Source organism: Macaca fascicularis, chromosome 3, assembly GCF_037993035.2.
Source record: "Macaca fascicularis isolate 582-1 chromosome 3, T2T-MFA8v1.1".
NCBI classification, from domain to species: domain Eukaryota; kingdom Metazoa; phylum Chordata; class Mammalia; order Primates; family Cercopithecidae; genus Macaca; species Macaca fascicularis.
Window position 1 is genome coordinate 34,045,788 of NC_088377.1, and position 25,460 is coordinate 34,071,247.

The 25,460-nt window shown below is 56.9% G+C and overlaps 1 protein-coding gene and 1 long non-coding RNA gene across 7 annotated transcripts in view; one reads left to right on the forward strand and one right to left on the reverse strand.

The window, feature by feature from the left end:
* Positions 1 to 25,460, reverse strand: part of PRKAR1B (protein kinase cAMP-dependent type I regulatory subunit beta) — a 184,964-nt gene that overhangs the window by 47,899 nt on the left and 111,605 nt on the right. For all 6 annotated transcript variants that reach the window (XM_045389832.3, XM_045389833.3, XM_045389831.2 and 3 more), the window contains exons 5-7: positions 15,185 to 15,246; positions 13,988 to 14,034; positions 1,816 to 1,974 (exon numbers count right to left, since the gene is read on the reverse strand). In XM_045389832.3, coding sequence (XP_045245767.2) covers positions 1,816 to 1,974; positions 13,988 to 14,034; positions 15,185 to 15,246 — 268 coding nt within the window. The remainder of the gene's footprint in view (positions 1 to 1,815; positions 1,975 to 13,987; positions 14,035 to 15,184; positions 15,247 to 25,460) is intronic.
* Positions 8,810 to 16,278, forward strand: LOC135970039 (uncharacterized). Its single transcript, XR_010585471.2, has 2 exons — positions 8,810 to 9,262; positions 15,635 to 16,278. It is a non-coding gene; the product is annotated as an uncharacterized lncRNA (long non-coding RNA).

A 25,460-nucleotide genomic window follows, 5' to 3' on the forward strand; every position in this document is an offset into this window, starting at 1 on the left:
CAACACCCACCTGGCTCACCCCCTCCTCGGCCGGGCTGGACCCCGGGACCCCAGGCCTGGAAGGAGAGGGCTCGGAGCAGACGCTGTCTGGGGCTGCCTCGGCAATAAGCCCACTGCCACCAGGTTCTGCTGCGTCACCCCCGACCAGCTCAGGGGACCCCAGCCCGGCAGTCATGGCTGGGTAAGGACCGAGTGGAGGGGTGCGGCCGCCCAAACCACAGGTGCTGGCCCCTGGAGGCCTCTGCCCAGCGATGGGACAGAAGGAGCTGAGGACGAGACCTGAGGCTATAAGGGGACCCCCCCAAACTATGAAGGAACCCCAAGACCATGGGGGATCCCAAGACCATGAGGGGACCCCAAACTATGAGGGGATCCCCCAGACCATGAGGAGACCCCCTAGATGAAAAGGGGACCCCAAACCATAAGGGGACCCCCAGATCATGAGGGGACTCCCCCAGACCATGAGGGGACCCCAAGACCATGAGGGGACCCCAAATTATGAGGGGATCCCCTAGACCATGAGAAGACCCCCAAACCACAAGGGGACCCCAAACTACAAGGGTACTGCAGACCATCAGGGGACCCCAAGACCACTGTGGCAGGCCCAGAGCTTCCCAGGACAAATGGCCTCACAGGCTACCCTCACTGGATGGCCCCAAGCTGGCCCAGGGAACTGGGCCCATGTCAGCTCTGGTCACTGCTGCTCTCAAGCTCCCACCATGGCTCCCGTGCACTCTGACAGCATGATTCCTGCAGAGGCTGCAGGTCCCCAGCCTGGAGCCCTCCCCGCCCTCTCTGGACAACACCTCACTGCCCCATCCGGGAAGGCCTCCTCATCCACACAGCTCCGCAGCCCCGGCCCAGGCCTGTGCTGCTGTCCCTCAACGCTAGCAGTCCTGAGCTGCTTCTGGCACTCGGGCGTCCTGCCCCAAGGCTCTGCTCAATGCCGCCTTATCAGGGGGTCTCTGAGGCCCCTCCACGGAACAGCAGCCCCGCCCACCACTCTGTCTGCCTCCACCTGCTTCTCAGCGTGGTCCTTCTGCGCAGGCATTGTCCTCTGGGGCTGGGTGCTCATGGCCACCTCCACCAGGACAAGACTCCAGGTGCCCTGCCTGTGATCCCCACGGACCTGCACCCAGAACAGGGCCTGGCAGGTGGCGTGTGTGCAGGGAGGGCGTAGACGGTTCTCTCCCTGGAAAGGGTCCTCCCCCGGCTCCCCAAGCGCTCACCTCCAGGAGCCCCTGCAAACACCAGCCGTGGCAGCTAAACTGGCCCATAGGCCCCTACCGCCTACGGCAAGCACAGGCATACACACGCGTGTGCACACAGCACACACCGTACAGGGTACACGGCTCAGAGTACATTTGGCTGCATATACAAAAAAAAAAAAAAAAGCTAAAAGCCCAAGCGTCAGTCCCCACACACAGGAAGCCTCGGGGTGAGCAGCCACCGTGTCAGCAGGCAGCCACGCCTCACACCTCTTTGCTCTGCCACCATGGCGAGTGGGTTTCACACTCCAAGTCACCTCCTGGCCCAATATGGCAGCTGGAGCGCCAGCCATCACGACCACAGTCCAGACAGTGGGAAGGAGAAAGGGGAGGACAGTGAAGGGGCCTCCCCGGCCACCTGCCTATCTTCTAAGAAGCTTCCAGAATCCCTCCATCCCTTTCCACTCCTCTCACAGGCCAGATCTGTCAGGGAGGCTGGAAAGTGACTTTTCTCCAGGTGCGTCCCCACCTTGAATAGAGCCAGGGTTCCCAGGGACGCCTGGCCGAGGTAGGTGTTGGCCCTCTCTGTGCTCAGGCACCAACTCACCATGAGGATGCGGCGGTAGCTGTCCCGGTCGATCCCCCAGAGCTTGAGATCCGTCTTGGCTCTCACGGTCGCGGCCCTGGGGGTGCCGTAGATAAGCGCCAGCTCCCCGAAGCTGCCTCCCTCGCTGATGTTGGTCACCCACTCTCCGTTCACGTACACCTTTGGGGAGCGAGAGAGAGAAGTGTCACAAGGGCCAGGCAGGGTAAGCTCCTCTGCACCCCGGGCAGCAAGGCCCCCCTTAGCTCTCTCCAGAAAGGGGTTCCTGCAGGGCGGGGCACAAATCCTTTTGCTTGTGGGCAGAACCCTGCGTTCCCCAGCAATGGGCCTGTGGACCCCAGTGCCCACCCCAACCCCAGCAGTGCTGGGAGCCGCAGTGGGACAGCATCAGACCCCCACGGCAGGAAGGCCCCGAGCCGCCAGTGCCGATGAGACAACCACACCAGAGGCGGAAGCACCCGGTGCCCAGCCTGCCTCCCAGGCAGTGTCTGATTCAATTCATCAGCTTCTCACTTAGCCTGTCTGGGCCTCAGTTTCCCTAGCTGCACCATGAGGAGCCTGTGATCCCCACGGGGCTCTGTTCTGGGGCCCCATCTGCTTCCTCTCCACCCCAGGCCATTCCTCTGTCCCCCCTCCATCGGCACACACCACGGGGTCCTGACGGAGCTGGGCGGCCTCAAGTGCAGACCTCTCCTGCCAGGGTCTCCCTCCCTACGGGCAGGGCCTGAGCTCCTCGGGCTGGAGTCTGAATGGGTGCCCTATGGCTGGGCACCGAAGCCGAGCTGCGCCTGGGAAGGAGCCCGGACAAGATTCCCTTTCAGCCCGCGTGGGCCGCCGCCCCCACACAGGGCGCCTACTATGCATTGACCATCACAGTCGGGTCCGTGCAAGAATAGTGCAGATTGTTTATTATGCAGTGATTATGCAGATTCAGTTACTATAAATTGACACAATACGTGCTTTATCCCCCCTGTGTGTCAATGAGCTTAAAGAATAGTTCCCATTGGCAAAGCAGTTCCCACTGGTTGCATATCGGGAAAGAATGGATTGCGATGAATCATGGAATCAATTCTTACTGAAATCAATGACTCATTATTTGGATAATAACTGAGGCACAGAGTCTTCTCTCTGAAAGAAAAGGCCACGCAGGTGTAACTCCACAATTAGGTGCAAGCAAGCGCTGGGGAGAACTGGTCAACCACGAACATTCGTGGGCACAGGGACCACCACTGAGCAAAGGCAGACTCCACCTGGCGGGGATGTGGCGATCACCTCCACCTGGCCCGCCAGGCTCCCCAGCTCCTGGAGGGTGGCTAGAGCAGGAATACAGGGCAGAAGAAGCACCAGCTTCCCCCCAGTGATCCCCTCCAGGAATCAGAAGACAGCCATTCATCCACGGAGCCAGGGAGCGCCCACCTGGGCGTGCAGGGATACGTGGAGGGGGCAGCAACTCCAGCATTTTAGGGGCAAGGGGACCTCAGAGAACGCCCTCCAGAACCTCTGCCTCTTGCTTCTCAAAGGGGACCCGGAGCTGGGGAAGGGCCTGGGATGGCCTCTGGGCACAGTCTGGCCTCCCACCTTATGGTGGACACTCCCACGTTGCCTAAGTTTTTGTAAAAACCAGTTTATGGAGGCAGAACTTGCAAATAGGAACGTGTCCACCTCGTGTGCAGCCCGGTGAGTTTCATATCGCTCAGATGGGGGGGGGGGTTCCACAAACTCCCAGGGGACTCTTCCCCAGAGGGATCCGGAGCTCACCCCATGGGTCTCACAGTGTCTGTCCGTGCTGCGGCAGACGGACTCCAGGGTGCACAGCACATTGTGCAGCCAGGAGCATCCCCATACTGACATGCACGCCTGGGGTGGCACTCGCTGCTGGCTCAGCGTCAGCAGGCATTCTGCACCGAACGCCGTCACCCTCCAGTACCCTCTGCACCAAACACCATCGCCCTCCCTCCAGCACCCTCCGCACAAAACACCATCACCCTCCAGCACCCTCCGCACCAAACACCATCACCCTCCAGTACCCTCCACACCAAACACCACCACCCTCCAGCACCCTCCGCACCAAACACCATCACCCTCCAGCACCCTCTAAACACCATCACCCTCTAGCACCCTCCGCACCAAACACCATCACCCTCCAGCACCCTCTGCACCAAACACCATCACCCTCCAGCACCCTCTAAACACCATCACCCTCCAGCACCCTCTGCACAAAACACCATCACCCTCCAGCACCCTCTGCACCAAACACCACCACCCTCCAGCACCCTCCACACGGAACACCATCACCCTCCAGCACCCTCCGCACCAAACACCATCACCCTCCAGCACCCTCCACACCAAACACCATCACCCTCCAGCACCCTCCACACTAAACACCGTTCCAACAGGGGCCCCGCCCTCCAGCACCCTCCACACTTCTGTTCCCATGCAGGGGCCTCCTGCTGAGCCATGAGAGCAGTGTGGACTCAGAAGATGTGAACCTGAGGTCAGCAGGAGTTTGCTTGACACGGGAGAGCCAGGGAGGCGGGTGACATCTTATGCCCAAGGAGGTGAGTGAGCCTCTTGCCCCTTCAGGGGCCCCTCTCGAATGGCTGCTCAGGCAAGTGGCAGGACACTCCCCTCCCTTGGCAAAGAGCACGGGGGCCCTGGGAGCAGAGAAGGGTGAGTCTGCACAGAGCCAGCCCGGGACGGCCGCACCTCCCACCTTTCTGGGGTTCTGCCCTAAAGGGGGATCCATGGCTGCTATGGCCTCAGGCAGGACCCGAGGAAGCTGGGCCTGGACACACTGCCCGTGAGGCCTGGAGAAGCCCATGGCCTCCAAGAGCTCCGTCTGCAGCCTCAGAGGAAACCATTGTGCGGGTCCCACAGACGGCCAGGGCCACACTGTGCTCGGCCGCCCGGAGGACAAAGGGGCCATCCTTCTCAGGACACTGGTCACTGTCACCGCTCCCGGCACAGTGCGGGCCCCACCCCCGCTGGTACGCATAGGGGCTACTTCTTGTTGTTGTGCCTCAGTTTTTTTTGTTTTCTCTTCCCTTTTTTTTTCTTTTTGAGACAGAGTTTCGCCCTTGTTACTGAGGCTGCAGTGCAATGGTGCGATCTTGGCTCACCGCAACCTCCGCCTCCCAGGTTCAAGCAATTCTCCTGCCTCGGCCTCCTGGATTACAGACACCTGCCCCACCACACCCGGCTAATTTTGCATTTTTAGGAGAGACAGGGTTTCTCCATGTTGGCCAGGCTGATCTCAAACTCCTGACCTCAGGGGATCCGCCCGCCTCGGCCTCCCAAAGTGCTGGGATTACAGGCATGACCCACGGCGCACGCCTTCTTTTATTTTTTTTTTTTTTTTTGAGATGGAGTCTCGCTCTGTCACCCAGGCTGGAGTGCAGTGGCCGGATCTCAGCTCACTGCAAGCTCCGCCTCCCGGGTTTACGCCATTCTCCGGCCTCAGCCTTCCGAGTAGCTGGGACTACAGGCGCCCGCCACCTCGCCCGGCTAGTTTTTTGTATTTCTTAATAGAGACGGGGTTTCACCGTGTTAGCCAGGATGGTCTCCATCTCCTGACCTCGTGATCCGCCCGTCTCGGCCTCCCAAAGTGCTGGGATTACAGGCTTGAGCCACCGCGCCCGGCCGCCTTCTTTTATTTTAAAAGAAGAAACGATGCCCCTGCAGGGCAGCATTTACACTCCACCATCACTGCAGCTTCTCTGGCTGAGCGCTGAGCTCACACCCGGCTCTGCCCTGCCCCCGCCCACCTTCACTCGCTCACCCTGTGTTTAGAAGTAGATGGTGGGGTGGGTGTGCCAGGGGCTGGGGCAGGTGCACGGGCAGGGAGTGTGTAATGTGGACAGAGCCTCATTTTAAGAAGACAAGAACATTCTGGAAATGGACAGTGGTGACGGTTATAAAATAACATGAGGCCGGGCGCGGTGGCTCAAGCCTGTAATCCCAGCACTTTGGGAGGCCGAGACGGGCAGATCACGAGGTCAGGAGATCGAGACCATCCTGGCTAACACGGTGAAACCCCGTCTCTACTAAAAAATACAAAAAACTAGCCGGGCGAGGTGGCGGGCGCCTGTAGTCCCAGCTACTCAGGAGGCTGAGGCAGAAGAATGGCGTAAACCCGGGAGGCGGAGCTTGCAGTGAGCTGAGATCGCACCACTGCACTCCAGCCTGGGCGACAGAGCGAGACTCCGTCTCAAAATATAAATAAATAAATAAAATAACATGAATATGCTTAATGCCACCGAACTGCAAAATGGTTAGAATGATCAAAGTGCATCTTTTACTACAATTAAAGTAGGGCCGAGGGTGGTGGCTCACACCTGTCATCACACACTTTGGGAAGCCCAGGCAGAAGGATTGCTTGAAGCCAGGAGTCTGAGACCAGCCTGGGCAACATAGCAAGACCCCACCTCTACAAAAAAACTTTTAAATTAGCTGGACGTGGTGGTGCACAGCTGTAGCCCCGGCTTCTTGGGAGGATTGCTTGAGCCCAGGAGTTCAAGGCTGCAACGAGCTATGATCGCGCCACTGCACTCCAGCCTGGGTGACAGAGCTAGACTCCATCTCAAAAAAATAAAAAAAGAAGTGTAAAAACACAGAACACAAGACACACCCTGAATAACATCCGATCAGATCGCAAAGCTGAGGCGCCCTGCTCTGGGATCACCAAGCCGAGGTACCCTGCTCCAGGGTACACCCAGCTGCCTGGCGGTGCAACCTGGCCCCCCAGAAACAGCTCCTCCCCCAGACGTGTTGTGTGAAACCGAGGGAAGCCCGGGATGGCCAACGTCAGCGGGGTCGACGTGATGCCAGGGATGGGGAGCAGAAGGAGGGAGTCCTGGAACAACAGGGGCCCGAAAACAATTCGGGGAAGACTCGAGCCCCAAACAGGGCTTGGAAGGGAGCTACGTTCCCGGGCCCGTGAAGTCAGCAGCTGAGTGTCCTTTTAAGCAGAAATGCTATGTTCCATGAATAAAATACATTGGAAGATATTTTTATACTTAGAAAAATGGATTATAGCTCTTGGCAACACACAGATAGCAGCAGGCACTTTTGGAGTCTCTGGAAAACCATAATTTAAACCGAACCTGGTGCTCTTGGCAGTTGGTCACCTGGCCGTCCCCCTGAGGCGCCGCTGGTCAGAGGGCAGTGTCCACCCTGCAGAAGCGGGTGACGTCCACCTCCAAGCCCTGCTGGCTTAAAGGGTCAGGGCCGGGTCCTTCAGAGGACGGCTTCCTGCTGGGCCTCGGGCACTTGGCCGGGTGCAGTGACATGCCCACGGCAACCGGCCATCCCTTCCCGCCACCCGGAATAAAACCAGGGTCCCGCTAGCCTCAGGAACCCACTCGGACCCCGGGTAGCCCTAGTCCTGCAGCCCCGAACCCGGGGTATATCCATTTCATCGCCCCAGGGAGGCAACTGAGAGAAACCAGCAAACAAAACACAGCACCCAGGGTTCACACAGCAGCTGGACAGGGCTGCCTGGAGCTGCCATGCGGCTGTTCCCCTGGGGGCTGTAATAACAGTAATTATTATAATACATATGCCCATAACTCACCCGGGCTACCCGACATGCCACTTTTTTATTCCAGATTCCTGACTGAGCATCCTTTGATTTCCTTAAATGTGGGCTTCACCCACACGGGCCCTGCGGGTTTACCCTGCAGGCGAAGGGCCTCCCACATCACAGGGGGCCCCTGCAGGCAGCTCCTGTGCCTGGCCCCACCCAGCCCCGCCGGGCACTCCCTGCCGCCCACCTCTGCCCTGGCTGGAAAATCTGAGATTGACAGAGGTGCTTGGTGTTCGTGCACAGCCGCCCGGGACTCAGGGTATGGTCCCCACAAGTCACAGTCGTTTCCCGCGGGGGGCCCGGCCGTCCCACATTAGCCTGTAGCCAGGAAGCGGGCATCCACCCACGGGGCTCAGACATCCTGGCTCTGGCAGGCCGGGTCCAGCAGGGGCCTTAAAGCTGACTCTGTGCCTGACCCAGGGCTGGGGAAGGGGCAGGGACGGGCGGTGGCGGGGAGGGGGAAGGGGAGGGATTTGCCAGGATAATATATTTGGGGAACTCCAGTTACACCAGGGTGACCTCACTCTTTCCTTTCTCAAAATCGCCTCCCAACGTCCCTGAGCCTGGAAAGAAGCCAGCCAGGACGCCACGATGCCTCGCGTCTGAGAGAAAACCATCTCCCCTCCATTCAGGCTTCAGCCCCGACCCCACGCTAACTGGGCCGGGGCCGGGGCTGGGGCTGGGAGGGGATGCTGTGAGCTCAGGGCTGGAGGAAACGGTCGCTGCTTTGAAGTGGCTCCAGGACCGGCCTCTCCCACTGCCCTGTCATGTACGAGTTACATGTACGAGTTACAGACGGCGGCAGGGGGAGCCGGGAGGGGGGTCTGTCCTGCTGGAAGGACGCAGGGAAGGGAGATGCCTCACTGAGTTCAGAGGTGGAGAGGTGGGTGCAAGGAGGAGGAGGAGGTCCCGCCAAGACGCCGAGTGCCAGGTCGGCCGGGACAGCAACACCTCCCAGCCCCTTTGCTGAGGTCCTGGCCCAGGTGGGGCTCCCAGGAGCCTGGAGGCCAACAGCAGAAAGACGGGGACCTGATCCCTCTGGCAGTCCCAGCCCCCAGCCCCTCACACCCTCGCCTCTCCCAGGAAGTCCTCAGCACGCTGCCGGCTGGGGCCTGATGCGGGGGCAGGAGGGTGGCCACGCATACTGAGGATTAGGACAAGCCTGGGGCATGGGTGGTGGGCGTTTCCTCTGCGGGGCCAACAAGGCTCTTGTGGTGCGTGTGTTGGGGACATGAGATGGGGTAGGGAAGCTGCCAGGCGGCCAATGGGTTCCTGAACGAAGGGGCACAGGAGCCGCGCGGACAGAGGCCCCATCACCCTACAGCAGGTGCCAAGAGCAGAACCTCAGGAGGGTTATCTCAGTCTCCCCGGCAGCGGTAAGCTCTGTTCGTTTTTCTGAGTAATATGGAAATGGCATGGCTCAGCCACACAAGGGCCTGGGCAAAGGTCACGGCCAGCAAAGAACACAGCCTGGGTCCTCTGAGTCCCGAGTCCACGCGGTCCTGACCCGTCCACCACCCTCCTCGAGACACAACAAGTTAGGCGGGAACACACCCTGGGCGCCCCATGTGGGTTTCAGCCTCCGTGAGGGAATTCTGGGTAAAGGGTTTGTCTCTTCCACATCTGTTCATTTAGGAGAAGTAAAGAATGTGGAAAACAGAATTCCTGTGGGTGGCCTCAACCCCAAGCTCTGTTGATGCAAACTGGCACCTTGAAGATGTCTTTGGAATTTAATTGGAGATGTGAATGACATTGGGAGACACAGAAGAGGGAGAGGCATTCCACAGGGGAGGAAAGGCCTCCGTGGGGACCTATGGGGCTCCCAGGCCCACTGCGGGGAGGCCTGGTCCCTGGTCATCTGTCGAGGTCAGTATCTATCGAAGCCCAGCCGCAGATAGATGAGCTGGGCCTGGCGGGGTCTTGTGGGATGCGTAAGAGTTCGTGAGGCAGAGCAGGAATGAGAGCAGAGGGGACAGGAGGGGCAGAACCACGGTCAGGACATTCATTGGCTAATTTCCTGTTCTTGGTCCCTCTCCCCCATTAAGCCACAACCTCCCCCACACCAGAGCAGGCACCAGGTCCTCCCCATCACAAGTGCCAGGCATAAAGCAGGCACTCAATAAACATCCAGGAAGGAGATGGCAGGGGAGGAGGTGACATGATGACTCCAGGACCCAGAGTAGAGAGGGATGGAGGAGGAGGTAACACCAGGACCCAGAGTGGAGAGGGCAGGGGAGAAGGTGACACCAGGACCCAGAGTGGAGGGGATGAGGGAGGAGGTGACACCGGGACCCAGAGTAGAGAGGGTGGAGGAGGAGGTGACACCAGGACCCAGAGTGGAGAGGGCAGGGAAGAAGGTGACACCAGGACCCAGAGTGGAGGGGATGAGGGAGGAGGTGACACCGGGACCCAGAGTAGAGAGGGTGGGGGAGGAGGTGACACCAGGACCCAGAGTGGAGAGGGCAGGGGAGAAGGTGACACCAGGACCCAGAGTGGAGAGGGCAGGGAAGAAGGTGAAACCAGGACCCAGAGTGGAGGGGATGAGGGAGGAGGTGACACCAGGACCCAGAGTGGAGAGGATGGGGGAGGAGGTGACACCAGGACCCAGAGTGGAGGGGATGGGGGAGAAGGTGACACCAGGACCCAGAGTGGAGAGGGCAGGGGAGGAGGTGACACCAGGACCCAGAGTGGAGGGGAAGGGGGAGGAGGTGACACCGGGACCCAGAGTGGAGGGGATGGGGGAAGAGGTGACACTAGGACCCAGAGTGGAGGGGATGAGGGAGAAGGTGACACCAGGACCCAGAGTGGAGGGGAAGGCGGAGGAGGTGACACCGGGACCCAGAGTGGAGGGGATGGGGGAGGAGGTGACACTAGGACCCAGAGTGGAGAGGGCGGGGGAGAAGGTGACACCAGGACCCAGAGTGGAGAGGGCAGGGGAGAAGGTGACACCAGGACCCAGAGTGGAGGGGATGAGGGAGGAGGTGACACCGGGACCCAGAGTGGAGAGGGCAGGGGAGAAGGTGACACCAGGACCCAGAGTGGAGGGGATGGGGGAGGAGGTGACACTAGGACCCAGAGTGGAGGGGATGAGGGAGAAGGTGACACCAGGACCCAGAGTGGAGGGGATGGGGGAGAAGAAGACACCAGGACCCAGAGTGGAGGGGATGAGGGAGGAGGTGACACCGGGACCCAGAGTGGAGAGAATGGGGGAGAAGAAGACACCAGGACCCAGAGTGAAGGGAATGGGGGAGGAAGTGACACCGGGACCCAGAGTGGAGGGGATGGGGGAGGAGGTGACACTGGGACCCAGAGTGGAGGGGATGAGGGAAGAGGTGACACCGGGACCCAGAGTTGAGGGGATGAGGGAAGAGGTGACACCGGGACCCAGAGTGGAGGGGATGGGGGAGGAGGTGACACCGGGACCCAGAGTGGAGGGGATGGGGGAGGAGGTGACACTAGGACCCAGAGTGGAGAGGGCGGGGGAGAAGGTGACACCAGGACCCAGAGTGGAGGGGATGAGGGAGGAGGTGACACCAGGACCCAGAGTGGAGAGGGCAGGGGAGAAGGTGACACCAGGACCCAGAGTGGAGAGGGCAGGGGAGAAGGTGACACCAGGACCCAGAGTGGAGGGGATGAGGGAGGAGGTGACACCGGGACCCAGAGTGGAGAGGGCAGGGGAGAAGGTGACACCAGGACCCAGAGTGGAGGGGATGGGGGAGGAGGTGACACTAGGACCCAGAGTGGAGGGGATGAGGGAGAAGGTGACACCAGGACCCAGAGTGGAGGGGATGGGGGAGAAGAAGACACCAGGACCCAGAGTGGAGGGGATGAGGGAGGAGGTGACACCGGGACCCAGAGTGGAGAGAATGGGGGAGAAGAAGACACCAGGACCCAGAGTGAAGGGAATGGGGGAGGAAGTGACACCGGGACCCAGAGTGGAGGGGATGGGGGAGGAGGTGACACTGGGACCCAGAGTGGAGGGGATGAGGGAAGAGGTGACACCGGGACCCAGAGTGGAGGGGATGAGGGAAGAGGTGACACCGGGACCCAGAGTGGAGGGGATGGGGGAGGAGGTGACACCGGGACCCAGAGTGGAGGGGATGGGGGAGGAGGTGACACCGGGACCCAGAGTGGAGGGGATGGGGGAGGAGGTGACACCGGGACCCAGAGTGGAGGGGATGGGGGAGGAGGTGACACCGGGACCCAGAGTGGAGGGGATGGGGGAGGAGGTGACACCGGGACCCAGAGTGGAGGGGATGGGGGAGGAGGTGACACCGGGACCCAGAGTGGAGGGGATGGGGGAGGAGGTGACAATGGGACCCAGAGTGGAGAGGGCAGGGGAGAAGAAGACACCAGGACCCAGAGTGGAGAGGGCAGCGGAGGAGGTGACACGGTGACACCAGGACCCGGAGTGTGAACTGGAAGAGGGCCTGTGAGTAGCATGAGATTTGGGGCTGGGGAAAGCGGTGGGTACAGTCAGGAACCCGCCCATCCCACACCTCCTGCAGAGGCGGCTCTGCCCTCAGCACTGCTGACCACTGGGCAGGCCTAGGTTGCCAGGGTCTCTCTGGGATCAGGCCTGCCCCGTCTGCTGGGGGCTCAGCCCCATTCCCTGCAGCCCCCCATCAGGCCCTGGTGTCTGGATGCCGGGCACAACGGGGCCACCTCCTGGGATGAGCCCAGGCCCCAGGACGATGCCCGGCTGGGATGCTGGCCGCATCCTCCTCTGTCTTCTCTATTTCCTGGGCTGGGCTTTTTTTAAACTCAAAGCAAAGCCAGCAGGAGATGACTCTGTGGCCTGGCAGCCGAGTCCAGGGTTGACCCGCCAGTGCCGCCCTCCAGCCTTCCCCCTCCACACTTCCTCTGAGGCCAGGCAGTCCCCGGGACCTTTGGCACCTGCCTCAGTTTCCGTCTTTGGGGGAGATAGGAGCACCCCACTCCCTGACACAAAGGTCTGCCCCAGAGGCCCGGTCTAGGGGCCCAGCCCGTGGGTTCCGGCTCAGGACAGAGCACACCAGGGAGAAGAGAAACCGGCTCTTTTCCCGCCTGTGCGGGCCGGGCCTGAGGCGCCCCTCGCGGGGAGGTGGGACCCCTGAGTCATTTCCTGTGCTATCAGCTCCGGAACACAGCGGGCCTGCTCAGGTTCCCAGAAACACGGCGCGATGGGGGACAGACTGCGGCTGCCACGGAAACAAATGAGAAAATGCCCTCCCCGGAATAGCGTGGCCTGGACAGAGGCACAGCCACCGGAGGACAAACCCCAAAATAGCTCGTGCCGGGCAGCGGGGGATGGCATTGCCTGCACAGCAGAGCACGGAGGCCGCCTCCCAGGGCAGGTGGGCAAGGAGAAGGGCAGCCAGGCATCCCAGACCCAGAGATGACTCAGCCAGCCTGGGAAGCAGTGACCATCTCGGGTGTCACAGACCCTCAAAGCATCCTGCACTGTGGGGGCATCCAGGCCGTGTGCAGAAAGGCCGTAAAGAGACGGTCTCAGGAGAGGTCATCACCACGAGCAGCAGAGGGTCCTTCGAGGGAGGCGTGGGACATGTCTGCTGACGCCCACTGGGAACTGACATTTAGCAGACAGCAGAAGGAGAAGCAGGAGCTAACGGGGTTCCCAGCAGAGCGGGGGACACACACCAAGGCCCTGGGGCTGCCAGTGCAGGCAGATTCCAGGAACCGAGGGAGGACGGTGTCACTGAGGTCCTTCCCGGTGACTACGTCAGGGGCTCGGGCCTGATTCAAAGGGAAACCAACTCCTAGGGGTGCTTTCCCAGAGGCTGCGCCATCCGCTCCGCACTGGCAAGGTCAGGCTGCCATGGAGGGGGGGAGCCCAGCGGGGGATGAGGGGACCTCAAAGCTTCACACCAGAGCACCCGGGCTCTAAACCAGACAGCGAACGAGATGGGAGCCAGAGGCTCTGGGCAAGACCGAGCTGTTAAGCCAGGGGTGATGCCGGCATCCCGGCCTGGCCATGGGGCACGAGACAGGGTCTCCAGAGGAGGAGACGCTTCTCCTTCCAAAACAGTGGGAGCATCTCATAAAAGGATGGGTCCCTCTGCTCTTGAGACAAGCGTGGGAAGATGACACAGTGAGACCCGACTCACGGCTTGGAGGTTCTGAGTGGGGAGTCAAACACAGGTGGAAAAGGCCGCCGCTGTTTGACCATGACGTCGTCAGTCCTATGGGGTCTGTAAGCACACCACTCTCCCACCCACTTTGAGATATTAACATCCCACGTGGTGGGTGAGCCTGGTGTATTCACCGGCCTCAGATCTGGAGATGGTGCTGGGTCAAACAGAACCACCCTGGCCAGCACCCAGCAGTCCCAGCCCGGGGGTAAGCAGAAGACAGCGGCCCTGGAAGACCTGTGGCTGCTGCCACCACCTACCAGCATCACCCTCGTTTCCCTCTGCACTTCTGATATTCCCATATTCTCTTCTAAGACACAGCAATTACATTTCTGGATTAAAACCCTAGAAATACGGCACTCAGCGCAGTGTTTGTTGGGAGCCTGGTGCTGCACAGAGGGGCAAGTCTTCACACAGGACACGCAAAGACGCACTCTTTTCCAAAGAGAGTGATACTCACATCCACTTCCCCTTGATCAATGACATAGAAGTTGTCTCCTTCATTCCCTGTAACAAAAGAAGAAAGTCAACAGATACAAAGTACATCAAGACATAGAAGTTACAGTTCCTCTTGCAAACAACTATTGCAACACTGTTGCATAGACCCTCCTCAGGCAACATCCTGGGTGCCATCAATTCTTTTTTAATGACAAGATTATGGAAACATTGAGATAACTCATTAAAAAGCCTGTTATAAAGTTTCATTAGTGAACTTTCTGTAAACAATGAGAGGTGTTTTTGTTTGTTTTTTGTTGTTTTTTTTTTGAGATGGAGTCAGGCTGGAGTGCAATGGCACAATCTCGGCTCACTGCAACCTCCGCCTCCCAGGTTCAAGCGATTCTCCTGCTCAGCCTCTGGAGTAGCTGGGATTACAGGTGCGCCACCACGCCCAGCTAATTTTTTTGTAGTTTTAGTAGAGATGGGGTTTCACCACGTTGGCCAGGCTGGTCTCGAACTCCTGACCTCAGGTGATCCACCTGCCTTGGCCTCCCAAAGTGCTGGGATTACAGGCGTGAGCCACTGCACCCAGCCTTACAATGAGAGTTTTATACGTGTGTGTGTGTGTGTGTGTATAATTCTAGTATATTACTTTAGTTTTATACATACATGTATATATTTTATTTTATATTTACTTAGTTTATACATACATGTATCTATTTTATACATACACACATATATGTGTATATATACATGTACACATGCATGTGTGCACATATACATGCATATATGTACACATATGTGCATATTATATATGTGTGTATGTATGTATAAGTATATATATATATGCTTGTAAAATTTGAGACAGAGTATTACTCTATCACCCAGGCTGGAGTTCAATGGCGCAAACTCAGCTCACTGTAACCTCCGCCTCCCAGGTTCAAGGGACTCTCCTGCCTCAGCCTCTGGAGTAGCTGGGATTACAGGCGCCCGCCACTATGCCTAGCTAATTTTTATTTTTAGTAGAGACAGGTTTTCAACATGTTGGTCAGGCTGGCCTCGAACCCCTGACCTCAGGTGATCCGTCTGCCTTAGCCTCCCAAAGTGCTGGGATTACAGGCGTGGGCCATCATACCTGGCCTTATACTATTTTTCTTTTTAAGTGCATAGTCCATTTTTCCCCTCCGGGCCTTGGCTCGGAGGAGCAGGCGGAACGTACCTTGCTGTATAACGGTCTCCCCAGCGATGTGAGTGACAGGGAACATAGCATCGAATATGTCACTGAAAAGCAAAACACGATAAATTAGGGCTGCAGGCAGCATGGGGACATTTAAACCCTTCCTCCCCTCACTTCACAAAAATCACTTCACAGTCATCAGGGAAAATGAGAAAATCCATGAGAGTTCAAAGAAGAAAACTGAAATCCTTCATGACCCGAGGGCCGGAGATGGCACTGCGAGCCCCGGGCATACAGCCTCCCAGCCCCATTTCTGTTCTATGCACAGACGCAGTTTGCTGTTTTGGTTTTTACAGAAATGGGGTCACACCATACGTGCATTTTGAACTCCATTTAGAAAAACAAAAGTAACAATAGATTGTGAACATTCTCCCGCCAGTAAATACAATGCTACTAGAATACAACCAGCAATCTGCATTTTTTTCCTTTCAGGGAGAACACTTTCAGTCCAAGTAGAATCCTGGTACCCTTGACACAGAAGGGAGGTTCGGAGCCTCTCTGTGGAAAACACAGACCTTTCGTGACACGCAAACTCGAAGCTGGTGAGGCCGAGTCTTGGGGCTGTGCCAACCAGGCAGCCTGACTGTCCAGTGTTCCAAATCTGGATGTGAAATGGACCATGCAAACAGGACCCAAGGGGCATGGGGGAGCTGGCAGAGGTGCCCGGGAAAAGTGGGGAAGCACCTGTCAGCCAGGAAGGTAGAGGGGCACCTGCCCCAGAACATGGTGCCAGCGTCCCACTCTTATTAATAGATGCAATAACCACCTTCGGAGACTGGACCCCTCAACGAGCACTTAGCCCACAATGTGATGCAGAGAAACCAGAGACCCAGGCAGCGAGTGCACCCATGGGGAGGCTCCGAGGGCAGCCTCCTGCCCACCCTGATGACTTAAAAAGGAGATTCTTGGAAACCTTTGCCGGCCCACAGGTGCACCCTGACTCACGGGGATGGGGGCTGAACCACCCAGGAAACAAATATAAAATCAAAGATCCAGACAGCCCTGACCCTCCCGGTTCCAGGGCCCATGAATAAGGCATTCTTAAAATAGTGGTTGTTTTCTCTTTATTTAAGAAATGCTTCTTTTTTGAGTCCTTGTTCCCAACTTCCCGGGCAACTCAGTTTCCTGTTTCCTCCGAGAGGGGGGCAGAACTGCAGGAGGGGTCAGTGGGTGGCAGGGCTGTAGGGAGGGCTGGAGAGGGGTCTCCACTGTCCTCCCACCTGGGAAGGGGTCAGTGGGTGGCAGGGCTGTAGGGAGGGCTGCGGGGGGGGGGGGGGGGTCTCCACTGTCCTCCCACCTAGAGAGGGGTCAGGGGGTGGCAGGGCTGGGGGAGAGCTGGGGGAGGTCTCCACTGTCCTCCCACCTGGGGAGGGGTCAGTGTATGGCAGGGCTGTAGGCAGGGCTTGGGGGGGGGTCTCCACTGTCTTCCCACCTGGGGAGGGGTCAGTGTATGGCAGGGCTGTAGGCAGGGCTTGGGGAGGTCTCCACTGTCCTCCCACTTGGGGAGGGGTCAGTGGGTGGCAGGGCTGGGGGGGCCTCCACTGTCCTCCCCCCTGGGGAGGGGTCAGTGGGTGGCAGGGCTCGGGGAGAGCTGGGGGCCTCCACCGTCTGCCCACCTGGGTGGTGGGGCTTGGCCATGCTGCCCCAGCCCCAGTCTCAGGCACCTGGCCCTGGTGGGGACGTTTCCTGGCCACAGCCTCCCTGGTGCACATCTGCAGGAGCCGTCCTGGCACTGTGCTCTAAACTGCATTTCTTCAAAACCACAAAGAATGGGTTCTCAGAATGAACAGATCTTTAAGAAATCATTTTACAATTCCCCCCTCTTTTTTAAAAAAAAAATATTTCAACTTATAATGGTAAAATATTCCATTAAAGGCCATAAGTAATCAAACGGACTCTGTGTACCCCCCACCACCCGGCTCAGGACCACACTGCCTCCACCGCTCTCTCCTGGGAAGCTGTCCGGCATCACAGCTGGGGCCCGGGTGTGGAGGCCAAGTGCCGCCTCCAACATGCTTGCTCTGTGTCACCACTTCGCACGTGGGCATCCGTGATCACACGTGTGCACCCGTGAAAAGCGTGCATTTCCAGGGGTGTCTGCATCACTGCATGTCACTGTCATAAAGATACCCTTTCGCAATTCTATTCTCCCTCCCGACACATATTTTCTGAAATGCACCTGGGTGAAAACACAAATCTGGAAGCTTCTTTGCTCCTTTTACGGCTGCCTAGCATTCTTTTCTTTGAAGAGATGGGGTCTCATTCTGCTGCCCAGGCTGGAGTATAGGGGTGCTGCCACAGTTCACTGCAGCCTCAAACTCCGGGGCTCAAGGTGTCCTCTCACCTCAGCCCCCCGAGTAGCTGGGACTGTACAGGCACGTGCCGCTACACCTGCTTATTTTTTATTTTTTAATAGATGGATCTTGCTATGTTGCCCAGGCTGGTCTCCAATTCCTGACCTCAAGCGATCCTCCTACCTCAGCCTCCCAAAGTGCTGGGATTACAGGGGTGAGCCGCTGTACCGCCCTACCTGGCATTCTCTATACGAACACCCTCATTCCTTCACCCGTTCCTGCCCAGATGGACATTTTCAGTGCTTCTGGTTCCTGCCATCACCCGCTGGGCCACGATGGACACCACAGAACTCCCCACGAAGAGGGAGGCTGCACCCCGATGATTCGAGGCTCACATTCCACTCACGTGCGTCCACTGGAGCCTGAACAAAGGCAGGGGTTGGCTGAAACCTTTCCTGGGAGGTTTCGATCTCCAGACGGGGCTGTTCAGTCCTTGGTATCAATGAAAGTCGACTTTCCACACACCCAGGTGCCTGGGCGTGGCCCCGTCCAGAGCAGCCCCTCCTGGAGCGCCTCTTAAATGAGCCTCGAGGTGTTGCTCTGTTGGCCACACAGGTGTCCCTCACCTCCCCAGGTGTGCGCCTGCAGAGAAGGCCTAGTCCCCGGCTCTGTGATCAGCAGAGCCCAGAGAGCCCAGCCTCATTTACCAAAAAGGTCTGGGAGCCCCATTTTTCTTCAGAAGAAACTTTAATGCCCGAATGTCGCCAGCTCATCTCCGACAAAGGCCTGAACACAGACATCTCCAGGCAACAGCCCCGAGCTGCGGTCAGCTCTGCCCACGCCGCCCGCTGCACGGCTTCACCCTGCTTTTCCACCGTCTGCCCCTTTCACACAAAACCCCCATGGCTTCCTCTCTCTCAGCACTTAATGGAATTAAAAGGCCCTGGCCTCCTCTGTCTGTAAAAAGAAAAACAGTTTTCTCTTCTAATCCAGCAGTCACTCTGGAAGGTTAAGTGAAGCTGCTGGCTCCGATTTTAAATCGTCTCACATGGGGGTGCCCCCCCCAACCCCATCAACAAACACAGCTTATCACGTCTGCATCAGGGGCTGTGCTGGGTTCTGGGGACACAGAAAGCCCCCCAGCACTCAGGCCTGGTAAGAGAAAGAAAAACACGAAGACATTCCAGCCAGCCCTTCCTGCGGGGGCCGAGGGCAGAGCCCCTGGTCTGTCTCTTGCTCCATCCTCACCCGCCCCTATGAGGTCAGCACTGCTGTTCTGTCCAGTTTCCAGATAAGGAAACAAGACACAAAGTAACTTCACCCAAGGTCAAGAAGCCAGGAAGAGGTGAAGTCAGGCTGAAGCCCGTATCATCAACGCTCCTCCACTGTCTGGCTTCCCTAGGTGCAGAGTCCTCCTCCAAGCAGAGCACATGCCTCCCTCTCACCCACCCCTCCCTCTCTCTGTCCCTCTCCCTCCCTCTCTCGGTCTCTGTCTCTGTCTCCATCCGTGCCCTGGACTGGTCTCTAAGCCGGGGGCTGAGGACTTGAGCATCTGGGACAGACACCACCAGATCTCTTTGAGTAGGAGCCCAGTAAGGAGCCCCTGCTGTTTGGGTCGTGACTGGCCGGCAGTGCTCAGTCAGGATGGTTTCCAGGAAACGGCCCGTCTTGGGTTCCAGTCCCACCTGGCCTGTGGCTCAGAGATCACAAATCTTTTGAAAGCCCCCACCCACACCACTCCCAGTGCTGATGCCTCCCCCTCCTGCAACACCTCAGTTCCTGTACTTCTTACTCTGTGGATGGCTTCCGCCTCCCACGGCTGACTCCCCGACTCCCACAGCTGACTGAGCTCTGAGATGGAGACCACATGTTCACTGCAGGCTGCAGTGCCGAGCCCAGGTCTGACTCAGAAGGTCCTCAGCACAATATGGATGGTTGGTTGGGTGGGTGGATGAATGGACACATGGATGGACAGGTGGATGAGCAGATGAATGGATGGATGGATGGATGGATGGATGGATGGATGGATGGATGGATGGACAGGTGGGTGGAGGAACAGGTGGGTGAGTAGATGAATGGATAGTTGGACAGGTGGTGGATGAACGGATGGATGGATGGATGGATGGATGGATGGACGGACGGACGGACGGACGGATGGATGATGGATGAATGGATGGATGGATGGACAGGTGGGTAGATGAACAGGTGGGTGAGTGGGTGGCTGGATGGATGAATGCACAGGTGGGTGGATGAATAGGTGGGTGAGTAGATGAATGGATGGATGGATGGACAGGTGAGTGGATGAACAGGTGGGTGAGTGGGTGGATGGATGGATGGATGACAGGTGGGCAGATGAACAGGTGGGTGAGTAGATGGATGATGGATCAATGAATGGATGGATGGACAGGTGGGTAGATGAACAGGTGGGTGAGTGGGTGGCTGGATGGATGAATGCACAGGTGGGTGGATGAATAGGTGGGTGAGTAGATGAATGGATGGATGGATGGACAGGTGAGTGGATGAACGGTGGGTGAGTGGGTGGATGGATGGATGCATGGACAGGTGGGCAGATGAACAGGTGGGTGAGTAGATGGATGGATGGATGATGCATGGGTGGATGGATGGATGGATGGATGGATGGATGGACGGATGGATGGATGGACAGATGGATGGATGGATGATGGATCAATGGATGCATGGATGGACAGGTGGGTGGATGAACAGGTGGATGAGTGGGTGGCTGGATGGATGAATGCACAGGTGGGTGGATGAATAGGTGGGTGAGTAGATGAATGGATGGATGGATGGACAGGTGAGTAGATGAACAGGTGGGTGAGTGGGTGGATGGATGGATGCATGGACAGGTGGGTAGATGAACAGGTGGGTGAGTAGATGGATGGATGGATGATGGATGGATGGACATGTGGGTGGATGAACAGGTGGGTGAGCAGATGAACGGATGGATGGATGGATGGATGGATGGATGGATGGATGGATGGACAGTAGGTGGACTGACAGATGATGGATGGGTGGCTAATAGAGGAGAGGAAGGAGGGAAAAGTGAATGAAAACACAGATGGCTGGAAGGATAAATGGAAGGATGGCACTGTCTCTTTAAGGGCACTGCAACAAATATCAAAAGCTGTTGAAGCAGCCACCCTTGGGACCATCAATTCCACATTTAGGAACTTGAAGAAACAACTGGATGACTATGAAAAGATGTAAAAATATTGCAATATTATTCACTGAAGCACTATCAGCAATAGAGGTTTTAGTAAACAAATCACAGTCCTTCTCAGCAACCTAACACCGTGTGGTCATTAAAAATGGTGCTGTAGATACATGTAACAAGGAATAAAGGTGTTCATGGTGTTGCCAGTGAAAATAGGGTGTTGATGAAACTGCACAATTTAAAAACACAACCATAAAGTAAATAACCTAGAGGCTATGCATTGTAAGGCTAATAGCAACTGTGGGGTAGAGAGGGGGTGGGGTTGGGTCATTTTAATGTGTTTTTTTCTTCTTTTTTCTTTTTTTTGGATTACTTGTACTGACTTGTATTTGTTAATTTTCTATAATTAAATTGTAAATCTGTATAATTTTAAAAATGAGGCCGTTCATCATTGGAGAAGACACTACATGCACTCTTAAAGGCAGACTTAAGGCTCTTAACATTTTTAAAGTAACCAAAAGAGGCAAAATGTAGCCTTTAAAACATGAACATGTGCTTTTCTGCGTGTGGCACAGACTCCAAGCCCACAATGCCTGAGGAAGCGTACGGGATCGGAACCAGCAGCTCTGTTCACAGCCAAACTCGCCTTCAAAAGGCAAGGAGATAGCACGCCAAGCTCAGCCCCCTGAAATCACACACGCGGGGTTGAACGTGAGTAACTCAGCCCGTCGTTCTGCTCTGTGAATTCGCTCCAATACCTGCAGAAACAGGTCCAGCTCCCACTACGAGGGCCCACCGACCTACATGGTGCACCAAGGCCGGCCTGGAAAACACCATCATCTCCCAGAAACGCCACTTCCTTCCTCCCCCAGCTGCCCCGGGCCTCCCGAGCCAAGACAAGCTCAGGTTGGGACTCGCACAGGAATGCTCACCTGAGAATGTTTCCGGAAGCCCCTCCACAGCCTGCAGAGACCTCTCCCAGCCCCAGGACAGGGAGGCCTGCGGAGCCAAGTGGGTGCAGTGCCGTGAGGTCCCCACAGGGACAAGCAGGGCTGCCACCAAGCGGGTGGGAGACACCCAAGGACTCGTCCACCACCCAGGGAACCGGGCTGTGAGGTTCAGGTCAGCATGGCGGGCGGGAGGTGTGGGGCCCACAGAGGGGAGGGGAGCTAGGCCCAGACAGCAGACGCCTGCAGACTCTGCACCCCCCGTGCCCGACCAGGACAGGCCAATGCAGGGCTGGGCACTTCTGCAGACTCACAGGAAGCCTCTGTCCATAGTCCAGCTACATCTGCCCAACCTCAGCCACTCAGGACTATCTGCACACAGAACACTCAGCAGCATATATGACAGGATGTGCAGAACGACAAATTCAACCTGCCGCATCAGCTCCAAGACGGTGGAACCCGGCGAAGACCCAGGTCTTCCAACAAAAGGCTGGGTTGAATGCCTTCCGCCCAAGGGAATGCCCCATTTACATCCTCTCCTCTGAACTTCGCCGCCACAGGCCCTGGTGCTGCCCCACTTCACAGACAAGGAAGCTGAGGCTTAGGAAACTGATGCGGGCTGGATGTGGTGGCTGGCTCATGCCTGTCATCCCAGCACTTTGGGAGGCCGGGCACCGCAAGGAGGTGAAAGGATCACTGGGCCCAGAAGTTTGAGACCAGCCTGGGCAACATAACAAGACCCCGTCTCTGTAAAAAGTAAAAAAAATTGGTTGGGCATGGTGGCTCATGCCTGTAATCCCAGCACTTTGGGAGGCTGAGACAGGTGGATCACTTGAGGTCAGGAGTTCAAGACCAGCCTGACCAACATGGTGAAACCCCGTCTCTACTAAAAATACAAAAATCAGTGGGGTATGGTGGTGGGTGTCTGTAACCCCAGCTACCTGGGAGGCTGAGGCAGGAGAATCACTTGAACCTGGGAGGTGAAGGTTACAGTGAGCTGAGATCACGCCACTGCACTCCAGCATGGGCGACAGAGTGAGACTCCATCTCAAAAAAAAAAAAAAAGAAGAAGAAGAAAAGAAAAAAAAAAGTAAAAAATGTAGCTGGGCATGGTAGCATGCACCTGTGATTCCAGCTACTCAGGAGGCTGAGGCAGGAGGATCACGTGAGCCCAGGAGGCTGAGGCTGCAGGGAGCTGAGATTGTGCCACTGCACTCCAGCCTGGGCAACAGAGTGAGACCCTGTCTCTAAAAACAAAAAGAAAGAAGGAGAGAGAGAGAGAGGCAAAAGAGAGAGTGAGACAATGAGAGAAAAGAAGAGAGAGAAAGAGAAAGAGGGAGAGGGAGGAAGGGAGGGAAAGGGAGAGAGAAAAAGGAAGAGAGAAACAAAAAGGAAGAGAGAAAGGCAGAAAGAGGAAGAGAAAAAGGAGAGAGAAAGAAAAAAGAAAGAAAAAGAAAGAAAAAGAAAGGAAGAGAAAGAAAAAGAAAGAGAAAGAAAGAAAAGAAAGAAAGAAAAGAAAGAAAAGAAAAGAAAGAAAGAAAGAAAAAGAAAGAAAGAAAGAAAGAAAGAAAGAAAGAAAGAAAGAAAGAAAGAAAGAAAGAAAGAAAGAAAGAAAGAAAGAAAGAAAGAAAGAGAAAGAAAGAGAAAAAGAGAGAGGAAGCAAGCAAGCAGCTGAGGCTGAAGCAGAGCCCAGGCAGGGGCTGTGTTCTCACCACTGACAAGACCCACCCAGGCCCAGCCCTGCACGCAGAACACACTGGGTGGGTCTCGGCCCCTTTTGGCTGCAGGTACAGGCCCTGTCTGGTGTAGTGGGTCCTCACCACAGGTCCTGGCCCCTTGTGCTGGAGGCAGCCCCCCTGGCTCTCACTGGCAAAACGAGGTCTCTCCGGACAGACTCTCAGGGCCTGGAGAGGTCAGAGATCTCCATCAACCACAGATGGAGGGCTTCCTTCCCTTTCCACCTGCCCAGGGTCACGCTTCCACCTCTGGCCAAACGCAGCCACTACCTGTGCCCCCCCAGGCCTGCCTGGCTCACTTTGTCCTCACTGATCCAGGGGACCGGGGGACCAGCTGGGAAACAGTGACGTAGCCCAGGGTCTCTCTGGGGCCGCGTCCTGCCAGCCGGCAGGACTCATCTGAGCTAGGCAGGCCTGGCCTCCTCAGGCTGTGGTCCCAGGAGCACGCTCTACCCGGTTCTGCTGTGGCAGCCATCGCACAGCGGCTCCTCACCGGCCACCAGACCCCAGCGCCACGTGCCACCTTGGCTGAGAGTCCGTCTGCCTCCCTCCCTGATGACAGCTATAACTTCAGAGCCCAGCGTTTTCCCTCCACACCCAGCTCTAAGGTGTGGTTCCCAGTCCTGCCCGCGGCATCGACGTTTTCAAAGACACATTCAGGACAAGATCCGACCCTTGAGGCCAAAAGCCACCCATGAATCCCAACCTCATGTATTTTTGGGAGAAAAAAGTGCAAATGGGGTGAAGCGCCTCGGGCCCTTTATTCCCCGTCCAATAAAAACAGCCAAGTGCTCATCCCGGGTAATTTAAACAACAAGGAACATTTGGGGTTTTCTTGTTTATTTTAAAATCTAAACCCAACCACCCAAGTGCCTTTTATTTATGTATTTATTTATTTTTTGAGACAGAGTCTCACCCTGTCGACCAGGCTGGAGTATAACGGCACAATCTCGGCTCACTGCAACCTCCGCCTCCCGGGTTCAAGTGATTCTCTTGCCTCAGCCTCCCGAGTAGCTGGGATGACAGGTGCACGCTGCCATGCCCAGCTAATTTTGTCTTTTCAGTAGAGACGGGGTTTCACCATGTTGGCCAGGCTGGTCTCGAACTCCTGACCTCGTGATCTGCCCACTTGGGCCTCCCAAAGTTCTGGGATTACAGGCATGAGCCACTGTGCCGGACCAAGTGCCTTTTTTTTTTTTTTTTTTAAAGACCGAGTCTCACTCTGCCACCCAGGCTGGAGTGCAGTGGTGCCATCACAGCTCACTGCAGCCTTGACCTTCTGGGCTCAAGCAATCCTCCCGCCTCAGCCTCCCAAGGAGATGGGACCATCCGCCCGAACCACTACCCCCCAACTAACCAAGTGCCATTTTAAAAGCAAGCTAATATTTGGTGTGCAAATAAATGTGTTGGGCACAACCTATTGGTCAGTCACTTGCTCAGACCACACTAATATCAGGCCAGCTGGTCAAGTCCCACCCAGCCCTGTAGGAAAGAACAGTCACACTGGGTGATGGGTCTTGTCTGATGGGTCTTGTCACTGACTGTCACCCTGGTCCATTCCAGATGCTCTCCCGGCCCCAGCTTTCCATCATCTTCCCCCTTCCTGGCAGGAGGCAGAGCCTGGGCCTGTGAACCCAAGGGGTGGCAGCAGGCACTAGGTCCCTCCCAGAGCAAAGCCCAGGGCGTGGCAGGTCAGATGGAAAGCAAAACCCTCCTGGGTACCGCATAGCGCTCACACTCGCAGCCTCTCTCCGGGCAAAGGGCTGTATGGGAAAGCCTAGACGCCCCGCCCCTGCACAGACACCCCCAGTTTCTCTTAAAACATGGACTTGAGCTGTGTTCACTTTCCCCAAGCCAGGAGGGCTCCAGGGAACCAGAGGCCCCACCCACTTTCCCCCACCCTCCTCCTGGGACCCCTCAGCACCCCCACCCAACCCAGGACCAGTGAAGGCTCCTTCCCACCAGCGGTAAGTGCAGGAGTTAGGGTGGGAGAGGTAGAGGCAGGGCAAGGTCCGGGAACACAGCCCGCAGACCCATATCCCTGCACTCAGCCACCCGCTCAGCTCACAGGTGGCCACGACACTCAGATTGGGTCCTGCTGGGGCCACG